The sequence below is a fragment of the Mustela nigripes genome, chromosome 7 (genome assembly GCF_022355385.1).
Source record: "Mustela nigripes isolate SB6536 chromosome 7, MUSNIG.SB6536, whole genome shotgun sequence".
Classification (NCBI taxonomy): Eukaryota; Metazoa; Chordata; class Mammalia; order Carnivora; family Mustelidae; genus Mustela; species Mustela nigripes.
Window position 1 is genome coordinate 14,818,489 of NC_081563.1, and position 19,212 is coordinate 14,837,700.

The 19,212-nt window shown below is 37.3% G+C and overlaps 1 protein-coding gene across 7 annotated transcripts in view; it reads right to left on the bottom strand.

The window, feature by feature from the left end:
- PUM2 (pumilio RNA binding family member 2) overlaps positions 1–19,212 on the bottom strand; it is a 102,758-nt gene that overhangs the window by 69,124 nt on the left and 14,422 nt on the right. For 4 of the 7 annotated variants that reach the window (XM_059405198.1, XM_059405197.1, XM_059405194.1 and 1 more), the window contains exon 2: positions 7,836–7,904. In XM_059405198.1, the coding sequence (XP_059261181.1) occupies positions 7,836–7,886 (51 nt within the window). In that variant the 5' untranslated portion in view covers positions 7,887–7,904. Of the gene's footprint in view, positions 1–5,364; positions 5,439–6,763; positions 6,883–7,835; positions 7,905–19,212 lie in introns of those variants that run through there. The other 3 variants (XM_059405196.1, XM_059405195.1, XM_059405199.1) reach the window with 3 other exon arrangements.

The following is a 19,212-nucleotide window of genomic DNA, read 5'->3' on the forward strand; positions in this document are numbered from 1 at the left end:
AAACCTGAACCCTAGTCAAAGTCCCCTCCTGACTTGTCTATATAATTAAAATGGTTTTACCACCATGTGACTTTCTTTGTAAATTTTTTCAAAAAACATACTAAATTTTGTACTCAATATAAATAAAAACATCTATATAAAAAGATGAAAACCTCTCCTTTACTTCCAAGGACTGCCCTTGGATCACCTCCTATGCCACAGCTTCCATGATAGAAAATTCATCTTCACTTATTCAATGGAAGTTAACTTCATGACTCTTCCTAGGTCTGGAATGCTAGCAATCTATCAATTCCAAATCAGGAACCTATGGATGATGGAAGACACACAGAAAGGAACCTCAAATACTTCTGAAATAATCTAAAAGCCCCATGCTTTATCTACCATATATATGACACACACAGCACATTAAAACTGTGCTGATACAATGATTTACTGATTATTCAAAATGTACATCTGGCTAATTCCTAATGATACTTATCCAAGCCTCTCCTCTCAACCTTCCCTGAAACTCAGAGAAGATGGACTGGGATATGTCTGTTTGAAAACAAGAGACTGGTTTTCTGAGACATGCATTTGGCATTTTAAATAAGCATTCTTAAGACCTCCTCCCTCTCAGCCCTTAATTAGGTACCCTGTCTTTCAGTGCTCATAATTAAACCCGTATACTTTTTACACTACACTTATCACACTAAATTACCTGTGTTTGCCTCCTTAGGGTCTTGGTAACCTTATCTTCAGAGAGCTCACAAACATACTAAATGTAATAAAACCAACTCCTTTAAACCTGAACTGGATCTGAGAAATAAAACTGGGGGTGGCGGGTGGTGAAAGTGTGAGTGGAAGGCGAGGAAGATAAAGCATATCATGAACAAAGGCCCAACGTAATAAATTGCACTGTGTGTACAAGAAGGTATGAGATGGATGAACAGATGAGAGCATGTCAAAGATGATGCTGGTAAAGCTTTCTTGATCAGATCCTGAGGAGACTTAAAGACAAGCTAAAGAAAGTACACATTACTTTGAAGTAAAGGGAATCCAGAGAGGTTGTTAAGAGTGACATTACATTTCAGAAAACAACTCAAGTTGTAAGCTATAAGAATAATGGATATTCTAGACTACAGACAAGGAAATCAGTTTAACAGAACTATGACAGGGCCAAGATGGTAAGAACTGAAATAGGGTAGTAACAGAAAGAACTAGAAAAATAAAATGGTTTGAGAGTTATCTGTATTTAGTAGCAGTCAATAGAATCTGATTACAAATGGGGAGGAGACTGATAAAATTTTAAATTTGGGTAATAAGGTAAATGGTAGTACTACAGAAGCAGCTTTGAAGGCAGGGGAGAAAGTTCAATTTGTGCATGTTCCTAATCTACAGATTTTTTGCTAAACTAAATAGATTTGATCTTAAAGGAAAACAACTTCTGCTATTTTAAAAAGAATCACTTTTCCACATTAGGAACATCCTGGGCTGCAAATGATTTGTATTTAAAGCACAGACATTTTAAACAATAATCTGCAACCTCTTCCTTCAGGGTTTTTGTTGCTGTTGTTTTAAATCTCACTATAAAAGGTCAAACAAAATGCAAAGCTGATTAATATAATACTAAAAGACTATACTTGATATAAATAACTAAACATTCATTCATAGTAAAACCCAACTTAATCCTTAAAATTATGGTTCCTGAGAAAATAAACTTATCTCATACATCATGAAAAGACTCATATTAAAGTAACAGTAACAAATAAGGATTGAGAATAAAATTTTGACTTAATAGAAGCAGTCATCATAGACACAGAAGTCTTCTAAGACTTAAAACTAATCTTCTAAGGTAGCAGAAATAATAGAAACTCTCTGAGACCATTCCAAAGCCTTTGTGATAAAGTGCCATGCAGTGCTTTAGTAGAGTGTATCCCTGCTTTAAAATACAAAATTATACAACCAGGGAAAAAAAAAAGTTAAGCACTTATCCAATATGCCTACTTTCTGCCAAGCACTATACTAAGAATATCTTTTCATTTTGCAAATATGTGTAAGTTATCATGCACAGGAAAACAATTTGGTAGTTAATAAAATTAACACTTCTTCTGACTGAGGCCTGTGCTTTCTAGAAACAACTTTTTGTGACAGTTTAGACATGATTCCAAATACTTTCAGAAACTACTAGTTGTGATCAAGAATAAAATGAAAATGAGCTAAACATAGGGGAAGGCAATAATTCAGGATAGAACAGTTAAAAAAAAAAAAAAAAGATTTTAGGCAGTATGCTGGTTGGAATAGCAATAGAGATTTGCCCCTGGAGACTCTTTTACTACAGTAGAAATGGGGAAGAATATTACAGAAAACAAGCGCTAAGAGATCTTAAAGATCTGTACAATACATGATCCACTACCACTTTGTATTAGTTCCATAATTCACAGAAGCTTTAAACCAAGGTCAATTCAGTATTTGTCAACTTGCAACTCTGTCCTCCCAAGTCAGAAACGACAGGGTGAACATACAAATTCATCCCCCAACTGTCCACCATTTTATTAGTTCTTTCTTTCAAGAAGCATTTATGGCTTGCCCTCTCCATCTTCAAAGAAATCACTCAAAACCTAGCATGCTGCCTCAAAATATGTAATAAATTCCTCTAGAATTTTAGAGGTACACTTGATTTTTTAAATGCAAATTGTTACATAAAAAATCACATAACCAACCAAATTAACATAATCCTAAGAATCAAAAAAATTTGAAAGGCTTTATGTCTGCAATATGGTGTTTTAAATTAAGGTGTTCATAAAAATCCAAAGTGGGACACTTTTGAGGAAGGGGGTGCTATTAATAATTATACCATGACAAGGGCACCTGAGATCAAGCCCCACATCAAGCTCCCTGCTCAGCGGGGAGTTTGCTTCTCCCTCTCCCATTCCCCCTGCTTGTATTCCCTCTCTCTCTCTTCCTGTCATATAAATAAAACTTAAAAAACAGTAATAATAATAATTATGCCATGACAACAGATATGTATCCGGACTGTCTGGGCAAATCAGGATGTAAGATGACTCTCTCTATAAATGGAAATTCAGAAAAGAGGGGCACAAATGTTAATAACTAAATCTGTAGACAACAAAAAAAACCACAAGGCAATTCTTTTTTTTTTTTAAAGATTTTATTTATTTATTCGACAGAGAGAGATCACAGGTAGATAGAGAGGCAGGCAGAGAGAGAGGAGGAAGCAGGCTCCCTGCTCAGCAGAAAGCCCGATGCGGGACTCGATCCCAGGACCCCGAGATCATGGCCTGAGCCGAAGGCAGCGGCTTAACCCACTGAGCCACCCAGGCGCCCCAAGGCAATTCTTTAGAACCCCAGAAGAGTGCTCTTGCAGACTTTAATCTCTTCTGTTAATAAAAGAAAGCAATACTTTTTCATTTTTTCAAATCTTACAACTTCACCAAATCTTCTCCATTCCTAATATGCTTTAACAGAAAACAGTAGACGTCATCACTTCCAATAGGAAGCATTACTGTAAATAGTCAAGGCATCCATTCCATCACTACTATACATCATCTTGGGCCAGTTAATTAACCATTCTGAGTCTCAGTTTCCTCATCTCTAAGTATAATAACAAAGCAACTGTCATGAGCTTCTTGAGGCTAGAATGAAATAGCTTATGTAAACTGCTTAGAACAGTATCTAGCACACAGCAGACACATAAGTATTAGATATCTTTACTACTAAAAATTAGTAATCTTCTTATACTGTAAAATATAAGTTACATACTAACCAGCAACATTTAAATGGCTGATTTAAGAACTGTCATTGTTCATTATATTTTCAAGTCCATCTGAGTATTGTAGGTGGATCATGAAATAAACAACAGATGCCTAATACAGTCCCATTCTGCATGAGGAAACAGAACCAACGTTATACATGTGGCTAGTAAGTGGCAGCATCAGGAAGTGAATCTCATCAATCTGTATAATTACACGGCTCATTCTCTTTACACGTAACTACTACAGAAGATGGTTCTTTTCAATCAGTCTAAATCATCAGCATTTCTGAAAATTCTCAGTAGAATACCACTAGATATAATAAACTTTAATGGTATTATCAAGCTATTCAGCCTATATAATGTGGGTATTCATTATAGTGGATAAAGTTTAAGGTAAAATAGTTAAGATAAAGATTTATGTAGACAAAACTATGATCGGTCTTCAAGTAGCTGGTTTCCATTCCAGTCATCCCTAAAAGCTCAGGTCAGAGCTGTAACATTTGAGATACATATAATTCATACAAAAGGTAATTCTTATTACTGTCTTCAAAGAAGCCGTCTTACTTGAGGTCATAGCACTAGTGGTAGATCAGGGAAAACAGAAGTCTCCTTACTTCCCTATCCAGTATTCTACTTCACCATACCACCTGGGATCTTGGCACATAATTTTCTTTAAATATTACTGTGTACTGGGGTGCCTGGGTAGCTCAGTGGGTTAAGCCTCTGCCTTCAGCTCAGTTCATGGTCCTGGGGTCCTGGCATGGAGCCCCACATCAGACACTCTGCTCAGCAGGGAGCCTGCTCCTCCCCGCCCCCTGCCTGCCTCTCTGCCTCCTTGTGACTTCTCTTTCTCTCTCTCTGCCAAATAAATAAATAAAACCTTAATAAATAAATAAATACATACATACACACATACTGCGTAAGAAAAGAGGGAGCATTATTTATCATACTAAGCTATGAATATTCCCCAAATAAAACACATTAACTCAGTGACTTAAAAGTTAAATTCTGGGTTTCCTAAAAAATTTCAGGTAGAGGCCTCTTTTCCCCTATTTAAAAAAAATAAACAGGAACATAAAGCGTGCATATAAAATAACAGATATGTGTCTCTGCAGTGTGGTTTTAATATACTATACTAATGAAGCTGAGTCCAACCTCCTATGAATTACCTTTGCTCTTTTTAAGCAATATGATGTAATACAAATCAGTGTTTTTTGACAAGAACATGCTATGAAAAATATGGAAAGAATGAGTTTATGAATGGATGAATACAGATCTGTTCCCATTTCTGGATGACCAAATAGAAAGACTGCCCTTCTGATGATGGGCCAGCAAAGGTATCTCAATCTGTAAAACCCAGTACATTTGAAAACAGTCCTATACATAATGCAGTGCTTCCTACATTAAAGATCTAAACAATTTAAGATATAATAAAGAAAACTTTATTGTTGAAGAAAAAGTCAAGAATAGGGCAATGCTTTAAAAAAAGATGTCACATTAAAAAAATAAACAAGCAATTTTAGAAAACTGAAGAGCCAGAAACTCAGGGCTATTTTTTAATTTATTAAAATGAATGAATTCTGGGATAAAAAAAAAAAACAAAAAAACCTCACCTGTCAGGAAAGGAGGAGAAGACTGGTGAGAGAGAGACAGGCAAAGAAGGAAATCCCAGAAGGTTCCCTGCTGCCTGTGAGATGAGGAAAGATAGAAAGGCTTGTGGGAGAGAGAACCCAGAGGCAGAAACCTGAAGTTTCTTAGCTATCTCTTAGAGGTAACAGAATTAGCTGGTAAACTGTTAAGAAAAAATAATTAGTGATAACAGCTTATTTAAAAATACATTTCTACTGAATGAAGTTCACAGAAGCACTGATGTACTGCTATCTGCCCAAAAAAGCAGGTAGTCTTAACCCTAGCCACTTTTATCCTAGCCATTTTTACTCGGCATATCTGAAATTTCCATTAAGAAAGCCTAGCTTTAAGTTTAGATTAACATACTATTCCAACCCAGCTTCTTTTCCCCAAAAACCTCAAGTATACTTCCTCCACCCCCAAATAACTAACGAAACTCTTCCAACTGTTTCTGATCATAACTTTTTTTTTTTACCTGCAAAGATGTCTTTACCTTTATCAACTATTTGGAAAGGGAGGGGGGAAATAAGCCAATCGGTAAATACACATACAATGTAGATGTAGGAAGTAAAGTGCTTGGAGGGGAGGGTCGGTCTAAGAGAATTAAGTTAATGGTGTGACTTCACTTGCTCTTTCAAGTTCGCGGGGTGCCTGGGTGGCTCAGTGGGTTAAAGCCTCTACCTTTGGCTCGGGTCATTATCCCAGAGTCCTGGGATAGAGCCCCACAAAGGGCTTTCTGCTCAGCGGGGAGCCTGCCCCACCCCCTGCCTGCCTCTCTGCCTGTGATCTCTGTCTGTCAAATAAATAAAATCTTAAAAAAGAAAACAAGTTCAAGTTTGTCACAGACTTGGCTGAAACACTGTTCAAACCTGCTTTTAAGGGACGCCTGGGTGGCTCAGTTGGTTAAGCAGCTGCCTTCGGCTCAGGTCATGATCCCAGCGTCCTGGGATCGAGTCCCACATCGGGCTCCTTGCTCCGCAGGGAGCCTGCTTCTCCCTCTGACTCTGCCTTCCACTCTGTCTGCCTGTGCTCGCTCTCACTCTCTCTCTCTTACAAATAAATAAATAAAATCTTTAAAAAAAAAAAAAAAAAAAAAAAAAAAACCTGCTTTTAAGACTGGTCTTCTTTAGAAAGCAGAATAACCTAAGAAAACAAGTAGCAGGGAAGGAAACAAAAAGCCCTTTTCAACTGCTTCTTTTTATTCGCCCATAGCGTAAATAAAGCCTAAGTAGCCACTGTACTGCAGTGAAGCTCTAGTTTGTTGTTGTTTGACTAAAAAATTATTCCCTCTTTCAAATCTTTCTTAGGGACCATAATTTTACCTTATGCACTAGACTAACAAGTTTACTTTGGCAATACTTATGCTTAAGCACCTTAACTCACCCTTAAATCAGTCCTCTGAAAATGACAAACTCTTTGGAAAACGCTGTTCTGAAGAAGGGAAGGGTTAGCTAGCTGCAGGGTGCCCTCTTGTGGCCCAGAGGAGTGACTGGACTCTTTTTCTGCATCTGAAGAGCACAGCATTGGATGGAGTGAGTCTCAGGAAGGTCTCTAATCTACCAAAGTAAAATAATCTCCAGGAGCAAGCAGTTATTACACATCTTATGTCTGTTCATGGTTATGTTCTATTAGCAAAGTCCAACTATGTTAGTACTACAGAACACGACAAAATAAAGATGTGACCACAAGGGTTTTTATAAGCAATTAAAGTTTTCTAAATATTCTTTAGGTTTATGGAAAACTAAGCATTTTTTATGCCTTAAATTATGTAATGGTGCAGTTAAATGGAATGCCCCAAAGAAAATCATATATTTAACAGGACTGATAAAATCTGTTAAAAAATTCAGAATGCTCACTATGGTCAGTCATTCAAAACTAACAATCTATATAAGAGACTGATATAAAAACTGTAACAAAGTAATATAATAAAAATATGTACAAAGATCTATGAGAAGTCAGAAGAGGAAGTAATTCTACAGATAGCAATGGGACAATAGATAAGACTCATTTCTCAATACAGTCTTGTAGAGGATTAGAAGTTTATTAAGCAAACACTGAACAAGGAGAGTTTTTTTTTTTTTAGAAGAGAGAATAGTGAACAATTAAGTATGGCAAAAGCAAACAGCATACATATATAAAACAGCAGGACAAGGATAAAGAAAGGCTCTTTTCAGAGCAAAGTAATTATTGTTCATTACCAAAATATAAAACGTGATCTAAACCAAGTCAATCAAATCAACTAGACACAATCTCACTAAAAATTACCACTAGGGGTTAAAAAAACAAAAACTGAAATCACCACAACTATAAAACTGTATAATCCAAGATTTTAAAAAACCCACATGTGGAAGACATAACCACTATTTTCAAGAATACTTATGATTTTCAAGAATAAGTCTCAATGGCTCAAATAATCAATGTGAGGTACACATTCTCAGTATTAATAAATATTTACCTCTCCCATTCCCCGAGATTCTAATGCAAGAGCTTGAAAATCATGATTCATTTCATCCACAGATCAAACCTGTTGAATAACAAAAACAAAAATTAGTAAAAAGAAAAATTTAAATAGACTGCATCAAATATTTTTATATTACATTGCTGCTATTACTGCTATTAGCATGAGCGGAGACAGGCAAAAACTGATTTCTCTATGAAGACAGATTTTCCTAAAGAAAGCACATAATAGCAATCTATATTAAAATTAAAACCCTGGGGTCAAAAGTTCTTGGGCTAGTCTGTGTATCAAGAGAAACCCCTACTAGTTGAACAAAATAGACGGAAAGTAAAGAAGAAAAGAAGCAAGCTCAAATACTAAAATAGTTTATTTTTTGTTATAGTTCCAATTACAAAATTACTTTTTTACCTCAGTTAACATTTTTCAAAACTTCTCAGCACTTCATTATTTGTAGATCTGATACCAATGATAAAAAAAAAATTTCACTGAACGTATTGGAATTTCCTTAAGAGGAGCTCCTTTCCTTTCTCCTTACACTAAAACTAAAGTGTATTTTGTCTTTCCTTTTCTAATTGTTTAGTTTATCATTCACATGACAATGTGTTCTGGAGTCAGAGGCCCTTACCTCCTACCGTTAAGCACTGTGGCGGAAAAATCACTCAACACTGAGGCCACTACAAATTTAGCTTTCTGAGCTTTGGGGTCTTACAATATAATCCTATTATTTCCCCCAATCAGTCTCTCTCTTTTTAAAAATCCACAGCATGTGACATTACAAAGCACTCCGTCCTTCCTGTAAGGGAGGAGTTCTTTGTTCCCATTCTGTCTCTTAAAATTCTTCTACTCAAACTGCCCCCCACCCCCAGCTGCTTTTTCTCAGGCTTCTTCCCAGACTTCCATTTGTCTCTTCAACTCATTTTAAATGTTAGTGTTTCCTAGTACTCTATCCATGGTAGTCTCCTCTCTACCCTTTATCCTGTGCAATCTAATCCACTCTCACTGTTATATATATGCTTAGGACCCTGGTTCTAACATTTCTATTTATGAACAAAAATCTCTCTCCTCATAAAAATTTCCAATTATCTCCTTCCTCCCATTCCCTGGGCAAAATTTCAACTTTACTCTTCTTTCTTCCCCACTTATAACTTAATTCTTTCCTTTCTTACACCAATATCCTATGACTAATATCAACCTCACTTATATCTATTTTCCATCTGTCTGGTTATTATTGTGAGTTTTTTTTTTTTAAGGTTTTTTTTTGGGGGGGTTGGAGCAGAGGGAAAGGCAGAGAGAGAATCTGAAGCAAGTTCCCTGCCCCGGGTTCAGCTCCAGCACAAGGCTTGATCTCACCACCCAGAAATCATGACCTGAGTCAAAATCAAGAGGTGGACGCTTAACCAACTGTGCCATCCAGGTGCCCCACCAGCTGTCTGTTTAGACTACCACCATCTCTTACCTAAAATATTATGATCCTCTCCCATATTCCCATCATATAATCTCCAAAGTGTAATCACTTATCTTTCTTAATTATACTTTGTTCATGTAACTCATGTATTTTAATCCTTGACTTATAAGGTCAAACTCCTAAGCTTACAAGGGGACACAACTGTATTCAATTATAGTTCTCACAGCTTACTAGCTTTTTTCCCAGTTTCTTCATGGGAGGGTAACGGTAGCACCTGCCACATGGCTTACTGTAAAGCTGAAAAAGGTAACAAAGAACACTTAAATTGGTGCTGGGTACATAAAAGGTAACAAAGAACACTTAAATTGGTGCTGGGTACATAAGCGTTCATAACTGAGCTATTAAAGTGCCTGACTGCTCAGTCCATAGAACATGCAACTCTTGTTCTTGGGGTTGTAAGCTCAAGTCCCACGTTAGGTGTAGACCTTACATAAAAATAAAATATTTTTTTAAAAAGTTAGCTATTGGGGTGCCTGGGTGGCTCAGTGGGTTAAGCCTCTGCCTTCGGCTCAGGTCATGATTTCAGGCTCCTGGGATCGAGCCTCATATCAGGCTCTCTGCTTGGCGGGGAGCCTGCTTCCCCCTCTCTCTCTGCCTACTTATGATCTCTCTCTCTGTCTGTGAAATTAAAAAATGAAAATAAAAATCTTTTTTAAAAAAGTTAACTATTTAAAAAGCTCTTCAGGGGCGCCTGGGTGGCTCAGTGGGTTAAGCCGCTGCCTTCAGCTCGGGTCATGATCTCAGGGTCCTGGGATCGAGTCCCACATCGGGCTCTCTGCTCAGCAGGGAGCCTGCTTCCCTTCCTCTCTCTCTGCCTGCCTCTCTGTCTACTGTGATCTCTCTCTGTCAAATAAATAAATAAAATCTTTAATAAATAAATAAGCTCTTCAATCTTTTCATCAAATGATACTTGAACAATGATATATCCATATGCAAAAAATGAACCTCAACACATTCCTTACATCTTAATGTAAAGATTAACTAATAGATCATACACCTAAATGTAACACCTAATATTATAAGATTTCTCGAACAACAGAAAAGCTGTGTGACCTAGCATCTGGTAATGATTTTTAACATCAAAACCAGAGTCAATAAAAGAAAAACCAATGTCTAAAAAATTTGACTTCATCAATAAAAACACGCTATACGAAAGCCACTGATGATAATGAAAAGACCACAGACCAGGAGAAAAATATTTGGAAATCACATATCCCAATACAGGACTTGTATCAAGAATGTATTTAAAAACTCTTGGGAAGCCTGGGTGACTACTCAATTGTTAAGTGACTGCCTTTAGCCCTGGGATCAAGCCACTACAAGGCTCCCTGCTCAGTGGGGAGCCTGCTTCTCCCTCTCCCATTCCCCATGCTTGTGTTCCCAAACTGTCTCTCCATCAAATAAATAAACTCTTAAAAAAAAATTCTCAAAAAATAATAACCCAGGGCGCCTGGGTCACTCAGGGGGTTAAGCCTCCGACTTCAGCTCAGGTCATCATCTCAGGGTCCTGTGATGGAGAGCCACAAAGGGGTCTCTGCTCAACGGGGAGCCTGCTTCCCTCCCCAACTGCCTCCCTCTCTGCCTACTTGCGATCTGCCAAATAAATAAATTAAATCTTTAAAAATAACCCAATTTAAAAATGGGCAAAAGATCTGAACAGATACTATATCAAAAAAGTTATATGGATGGCAGAGAAGCTATTTTCTTGTTAGAAAAGCTGGATTCATTAATGGTTTTCACAAAATGAGTATTTTATTCACCCTTTCATTTACTCAGTAAGCTTTTACTGGACATCTTCAATGTGTTAGATTTTATAGAAAAAAAAAAGTTAAAATATGATCACTGTTATTAAAAAAGAGTTAAAATGAATTGCACAGGTTTCCCAGTAATTGGAGGTGTAGCTCCTTTAACCTAAATCCTCTGCAAATACTTATATACTCTAGACAAAAGAGAAACCCGAAGGTAATAGAAAACAACAAAAAACCAAACTGGAAGAGAGTCTACACTTAAAAGAAAGGACTGGCATAGAGTGAGTTTTTTAATGGCCTTTTTTTTTTTTTTAAATATTTTTATTTATTTATTTTGAGAGAGAGAGAGAGAGAGAGAGAGAGACAAAGTGAGAGAGAACATGAGAGGGGAGGTCAGAGGGTGAAGCAGACTCCCCATGGAGCTGGGAGCCCAATGTGGGACCCGATTCCAGGACTCTGGGACCATGACCTGAGCTGAAGGCAGTTGTTTAACCAACTGAGCCACCCAGGTGCCCTGGCCTTTTTTTTTTTTTTTTTTGCCTGAGGACAGGCCTGGGTTTGGAGGTAGGGTGCCAAATTTCCTATAAAGAATCCAGTCTTAAAGGCTTGAAGAACCAAAGGACAGACTTTGAGGCAACCAGAGATACTGGAAACTGAGAAGTCTCCAAAAGGAAACAACCTGTAAAGACAAATATATTTATATATTTGTTTATATAAATATATATATATATTTATATATAAAGCTTTATTACAAGCATGCTTGCAGTAGTGCTGCTTGCAGATTACAGAAATTCTGAAACTATAAACCACATAACCGCCATACAACACATTTATAAAATGGAGTATCATGTAACTACTAAAAATATTTGAATTTGAAATTAAGAAAATGCTTAGATGGTAACATTAAGAAAGACTGAAAGGAGAGGAGGCTGGGTTGCTCAGTCGATGAAGCATCTGATTTTGGCTCAGGTCATGATCTGGGGGTCCTGGGATGGAGTCCTGCGAGCCTGGTGCTGGGGATCCGAGCTCAGAGGGGAGTCTGCTTCTCCCTCTCCCTCTGCACTTCCTCCCACTCACACTCACTTGTGTGCTTTCAAGTAAGTATTTGAAAACACAAAAAAGACTGAAAGTAAACAACCCAAAATTCATACAGTCCTTAAGTGATCAGAGTACACCGTTTTTTTTCATCTATTTATCTGTATTGTATTACCTTTCTACAAGTCCATGAGAGAAAGAAGAGGAATCTTTTTATAAGATTTTATTTATTTATTAAAGAGAAAGAGAAAGAAAACCCTGCCAGGGAGAATGGCAGGCAAAGGGAGAAGCAAGGTCCCTGATGAGCAAGGAGCCCAACACAGGACCTGATCCCAGGACTCTGGGATCATGACCAATGTCAAAGGCAGACAGACGCTCAACTGACTGGGTGGCTCAGCAGCCAGGGGTCCCAGAGGGAGATTTTTATTAAGAAAAATGAAAACAGGGCACCTGGGTGGCTCAGTTGGTGAGCAACCGAGCCTTTGGCTCGGGTCACGGTCCCGGAGTCCTGGGATCGAGTCCCGCATCGGGCTCCCAGCTCCATGGGGAGTCTGCTTCTCCCTCCGACCTTCTCGCCCCTCATGCTCTCTCTCTCACTGTATCTCTCCCAAATAAATAAATAAATTAAAACTTTAATAAATAAATAAATAAGTGAAAATTAACAAAAAAAAGAAAAATGAAAACAGGGGCACCTGGGTGGCTCAGTGGGTTAAAGCCTCTGCCTTCAACTCAGGTCATGATCTTAGGGTCCTGGGATCGAGCCCTGCATCAGTTTCTCTGCTCCGCAGGAAGCCTGCTCCCCCGCCCCCCCGCCTGCCTCTCTGCCTACTTGTGATCTGTCAAATAAATAAATAAATAATTAAGATCTTTTTAAAAAAAAGAAAAGAAAAATGAAAACACCAGAGTAGAAAACAAGAAATTTTCTCAAGAGTAAAGAAGGACCTGAGCTTTACTGAAGCCTTTCTTTGGTTACTTCCAGGTTTTAATCTATGGTCAAAGTAAATGAGGTTGTGAGTTAAAGAACCTCCAGATAAATGTACATAGTCTCAAGGATCCATTCTTTCTTTTGTGGTGAATCATACCCCAGGGCAGGGGTCAACAAAACTTTCAGTGAAGAGCCAGATGGTAAACGTTTTAGCTTTAGCAGGTCATATGATCTCTGTTCTCAACGACACCTCTGTAGCACAAAAGCTACCAAAGGTATCAAAATAAATGAGCATGAATATGTCCTAATAAAACTTTACTTATGAATAGTGAAATCTGGATTTCGCGTATTTTTTATGTGTAACAAAATGTTGCTCTTTTTCCACCCAACCACCTAAAAATCTAAAAACCAATTCTAGAAAGTGAACCAAAAACCACAGGTTGTGGGCTGGATCTGGACTATAGTTTGCTGATCTTTGCTCTAGTGGATTCGGTTTGACTGCTTCACACACACACAAAAAAATCAAAGGCAGATAATCCACTTTCAAATATGAGCAAGCCAAAAGTTAAACATTAGGGCTTTGTTTCCAGCTTTTTCATTTATACTATCCCCAGGAATATTTTCTTCTTCTAATGAATGGTATTACAGGTCACATTTAAATGGAGGTGACTCAGTAGGTTATGAGGAAAAGACTTTAAAATACAAAAGAAAACAAAGTAAACACTCGAACTCAGATTTGCAGGTTACGGTGCTACCATAAAAGACACTGTGTATTAATATATATGAATTAGACTGGAGGAGAAAGTGGGCAAAACAACAGGACAGAAAGTAAACACAAACTCTCAGGCCAATAATCTCCGTATCAGTAACAGAATAAAGTTTAGGGGGTGGGGGGTGACATATACCATTAAGCGGGACTCTCAAAATTCCTGAAAAATGCCAATCTTGTATGTCCTATGCAGTTACAAATCTTGGTATCATTTGGTGGTAAGAGAAAAAAAATTTGGACATGAATTTAACAACTTTATCTGGAATGGTTAGATTTTAGGATGAAAGAGCACTTTTTTCTTCTAACAAGCAACAAGAGTATCTAGCATCCAGACACGCATACCGAAAAGGCTATGTTAATCTGAAGAAAATGTATCCAAGAGTTATGGTATACAGTACTGCCTGGGGTGTAAAGTCTGTCTTCACTTTTTTTGTTTGTTTGCGACATTAAGCCATGAAACTACCCCAATATTATTTAACAAATAACTGGATCTGGTTTCTATAAAAGATACATAACAGAAACTTTTCTATGGCCGAGACACTGTGTAATCCTAGGTAAATCTGAATTAAAAAGTTAAGTTTTGAGGTTGATTCTTTGTTTCCTTAAAATAACAACAGTGTCCCATGAAATTCCAAAATTTAACAACAAAAAAGCCAACTTTTTGTAGGCAGCATCATTGCTAATTACTGAGAAAAACAGATAAAGCACCTCAAACAACAACTTAGTTAAGTTCTGAGTTTTTATATTTACTAACACATAAGTCAAAAGGTTTTCAAATAAGTTTGTGTAAAAAAACCAAGAATATGCCTTATTAAGTACATTTATATGATTAAAAGTACTAATTTTTCTCAGACATCTGATCCAATTCCTCACCACATGCCTACTATAAAAAATAAGTTGGGGAAAACCACTCAGAGCTACAATAAATGGTATTAAAGCACTTTCTACTACCACAGGACACTAATCACATTTTCATAGTATTTTTTTTTAAAAGATTTTATTTATTAATTTGACAGAGAGAAATCACAAGTAGACAGAGAGGCAGCCAGAGAGAGAGAGAGGGAAGCAGGCTCTCTGCCGAGCAGAGAGCCCGATGCGGGACTCGATCCCAGGACTCTGAGATCATGACCTGAGCCGAAGGCAGCGGCTTAACCCACTGAGCCACCCAGGCGCCCCACATTTTCATAGTATTATAATTAGTTCTACTTTAAGGTGATAGTAGAAATTAAGCTCTGGGGTCAAAGGGGCTAGGAACTGTGTCTTAGCTATCTATACATGCTCAATATATCTTGAATAAAAAGAAGTATTTTTTATGGTATGAAATGCAAATTCAGATCACAAAACCAAGTATCTGGATAGTAACTGCTTAAAAATCCTTCATATATATTAATACACAATGCTCATTCTAATGGGATAGTTAACAAGGCTCTTCTTCAGACTTTCTGCAACAAAGACGTCATTTATCAACATAAAATGTCTGATAACAACTTCCCAATGGCACTACTTTTCCATATTAGTCCTGTAACACTTGAAGACTACTTGTGCATCGATTACAAAAAACACAAAATTACATGAAAACTTAATTAACTATAAGCCAATGTGAATAGTTACTTAAGAGGCTTATGAAATATTCTTAGTAATCATCCTTCCTGGTTTTTTTTTTTTTTTTTTAAAGATTTTATTTTGAGAGAGAGAGAGAGAGCATGAGCAAAGGGGAGGGTCAGAGGGAGGAGAAGCGGACTTCCCACTGAGCAGGGAGCCCGATGCGGGGCTTGATCCTAGGACCCTGTGTTCATGACCTGAGCCAAAGGCAGACGCTTAACCGACTGAGCCACCCAGGCACCCCTGGACAGTTTTTAATAGACATAATCATTGAGCTATAATGGTATCCACTGCAAACAAACAGGAGCTAAAGTCCTTAAGAGTATCTTCATTTCTTCAGCATATTAAACCACTCTGGCAAATTTATCAACAAATTTATTTAGTAATACCTTTTCTTATCCATGAGAAAGGTAAACCTATCCAGGCTTAAGTATCTGTAGTAGACCATTAACATTCAAAGATTTTACATTGCAAGTTTCTTTCTTTTTTTAAAAAAGTATTTTATTTATTTAACATATTAAAAATATATTTATTTAACAGAGAGATACATAGCTAGAGAAATAACACAAGCAGAGGGAGTAGGAGAGGGAGAAGCAGGCTTCCCGCTGAGCACGGAGCCCAATGCGGGGGCTCAATTTCAGGACCCTGGGATCATGACCTGAGCCGAAGGCAGGTACTTAACAACGGAGCCACCCAGGCACCCCAACATTGCAAGTTTCTGCTAATCGCCATCAACACCTAGTAATTTACTTTTTCTGGAGGCATGAACTGAATCATAACACTTTTCTTTTGTGTGTGTGTGTGTGTATACGTTTTATTAAGTGTAACTTTAAATGCTGAGGCTTTGAAAATTTTTTATTTAAATTCTAGTTAACATACAGTGCAATATTGGTTCCAAGGAATAGAATTCAGTGATCATCACTTACGTACAACAACCAGTGCTGCTTGTAACAAGTGCCCCCCTTAATAGCTGTCACCCATCTAGCCCATTCCCCACCCACCTCCCTCCATCAACCCTTAAGTTTGTTCTCGGTCATGAAGAATTTCTTAGGGTTTGTTTCCCTCTCTCTTTTTCCCCCTCCCATATGCTCATCTGTTTCCTTTCTTAACTTCCACACATGAGTGAAATCATATAGTATTTGTCTTTCTTTGGCTGACTTATTCTGCTTAGCATCAATATACTCTAGCTCCATCCATGCCGTTGCAAATGGCAAGATTTCATTCTTTCTGATGGCTGAGTAATATTCCATTGCATATATATACCTCTTCTTTATCCATTAATCAGTTGATGGACATTTGGGCTCTTTTTATAGTCTGGCTATTGTTGATAATGTTGCTATGAACACTGGGGTGCACATACCCTTCGAATCAGTATTTTTGTATCCTCTGGGTAAATACCTAGTGGTACAATTGGTGGATCACATGGTAGTTCTTTTTTTAACTTTCTGAGGAACCTCCATACTGTTTTCCACAGTGGCTGCACAAGTTTGCATTCCCACCAACAGTGCAAGAGGGTTCCCCTTTCTCTGCATCCTGGCCAGTATCTCTTGTTTCTTGCGTTGTTAACTGTAGCCATTTTGACAGGTGTGAGGTAGCATCTCATCTTGGTTTTAATTTGTGTTTTCCTGATGATGAATGATGTTGAACACTGTTTCATGTGGCTGTTAGTTTTCCAAAGAAGGCTTCTTTCCAGATGACTATCTATTGATGTCTTCTGCCCATTTCTTAACTGCATTAACTGTTTTTTGGGTGTTGAATTTGATAAGTTCTTTATAGACTGTGGATACTAACCTTTCGTTTGCAAATATCTTCTCCAAGGGTCCCTTTCAGTTTTGTGGACTGTTTCCTTTCTGTGTGTAAGTTTTTTTATCTTGAAGTCTCAGTAAGTTCATTTTTGCTTTTGTTTGCCTTGAATCATACACTTTCTAATGGTATTGAACAAGTCACTTAGCTCGTCTAGTAGTTGAGCCAAGAACCACACTAACATTTTTTAATATTTGCTACCTGTTTGTCCACATACTTCATGGGGTAATTATATAGGCTTGTTTTCCCAGTCAGTATTACTGACTCAACTATACCAAGGAAAAGTCAAGTTTTACATTTTGAATGAAATTTGGCATGCATGTGCGTGCACACATACACTTGAGTATTAATATAGATTCCAGAAATCAGAATTCTTCAAAGACCCTACCTCAAATCTTCTAGCAAGATCAAAAATTAGATTATTCCAACATCAGCATTTAGACAGTAAATACAAATTTATCAAGTATTTCCATGCAAGCCTGTGTTAGCTCTGAGGATAAATCTCACAGAGAACATATTTTCAAAGAGGCAAAATAGAATAAATATTTAACTTACATATATGCAAATATGAAGCAATATTCTTTTTTCCTTAAAATTCTCTCAAAGGAAAATTACCATGTATCTACGACCTTATGAAGTCTCTTGTTTTACAAGGCGTTCTTACAATTGCTTTTTTTGGAGAAATAAAATACTGCTTAAGGAAATCCTTTTATTTTGAAATATGAAATACTGCTTAGAAGATCTCCAAAATAAATTGACCTCAATCAATCCTGGTTTTTGACACTTTTAGGTAACACCTGAGAGAAGCAGGTCAAATTAACATGAAGTAAAGACGATATGCTAGAAAAAACTGTTAGATAACACAAAGTGATCCTAAAGAGTCAAAGATACAAGTGAAATATCAAAGATATTATGAAATGAGCTCCCCCAAAGGGAGTATTTCTAAATTAACATTTTATGTGATTTAATGCTATCATCTTAAAAGTAAAATAAGCAAATAAATGTCCCATGATAAAATATAAAACAGCATCACCACCTACGAAAAATTGTCTCAAAAAAGTAACCCACTAAACCTTAATCTAATAAAGTCACCAGATCTAAATACTGTTTATCAGAAACATGAGCAATATAAAAGCACAAAGTAAACAGATAACACAAGTAATCATCTAATCCAGAGGAGAGGGAGAGGACAGAAAAGGGACAGGAAAGAAAAGAGTATTATTCAGACTAAGAGGTTCAAAGGCAAATATATTATGGAAACCTTCTCTGAATCATGATTTTAGTAAATCAACGATAAAAAAAAAACTTTTGAGAAAATCAGGGAAATATAAATACAAAATCAGTATATACAATATTCATGAATTTTGTTAATGGTAATAATCACAAGAGAATTTTTTTTTTTTTTTTAAGATTTTGGGACGCCTGGGTGGCTCAGTTTGGTTAAGCAAGTGCCTTCAGCTCAGGTCATGATCCCAGCGTCCTGGGATCGAATCCCACATCAGGCTCCTTGCTCGGCAGGGAGCCTACTTCTCTCTCTGCTTCTGCCTGCCATTCTGTCTGCCTGTGCTCGCTCGCGCGCTCTCTCTCTGACAAATAAATAAATAAAATCTTAAAAAAAAAAAAAAAGATTTTATTTATGGGGCACCTGGTTGGCTCAGTGGGTTAAGTCTCTGCCTTCAGCTCAGGTCATAATTTCAGGATCCTGGAATCAAGCCCCACATTGGGCCCTCTGCTCAGTGTGGAGCCTGCTTCCCCCTCCCTCTCTGCTTGCCTCTCTAGCTACTGGGGATCTCTCTCAGTCAAATCAATAAATAAAATCTTTTTTAAAAAAATCTTTAAAAAGATTTTTAAAATCTGTAAGATTTTTTTTAAAGATTTAAAAAATCTTTAAAAGATTTTTTTTTAAATCTTAAAAAAAATAAAGATTTTATTTATTTGAGAGAGAGCATGAGAGGGGAGTGAGGGACAGAGGGAGAAGCAGACTCCCCACTGAGCAGAGCGGGCAATGCAGGACTCAACCCCAGGAC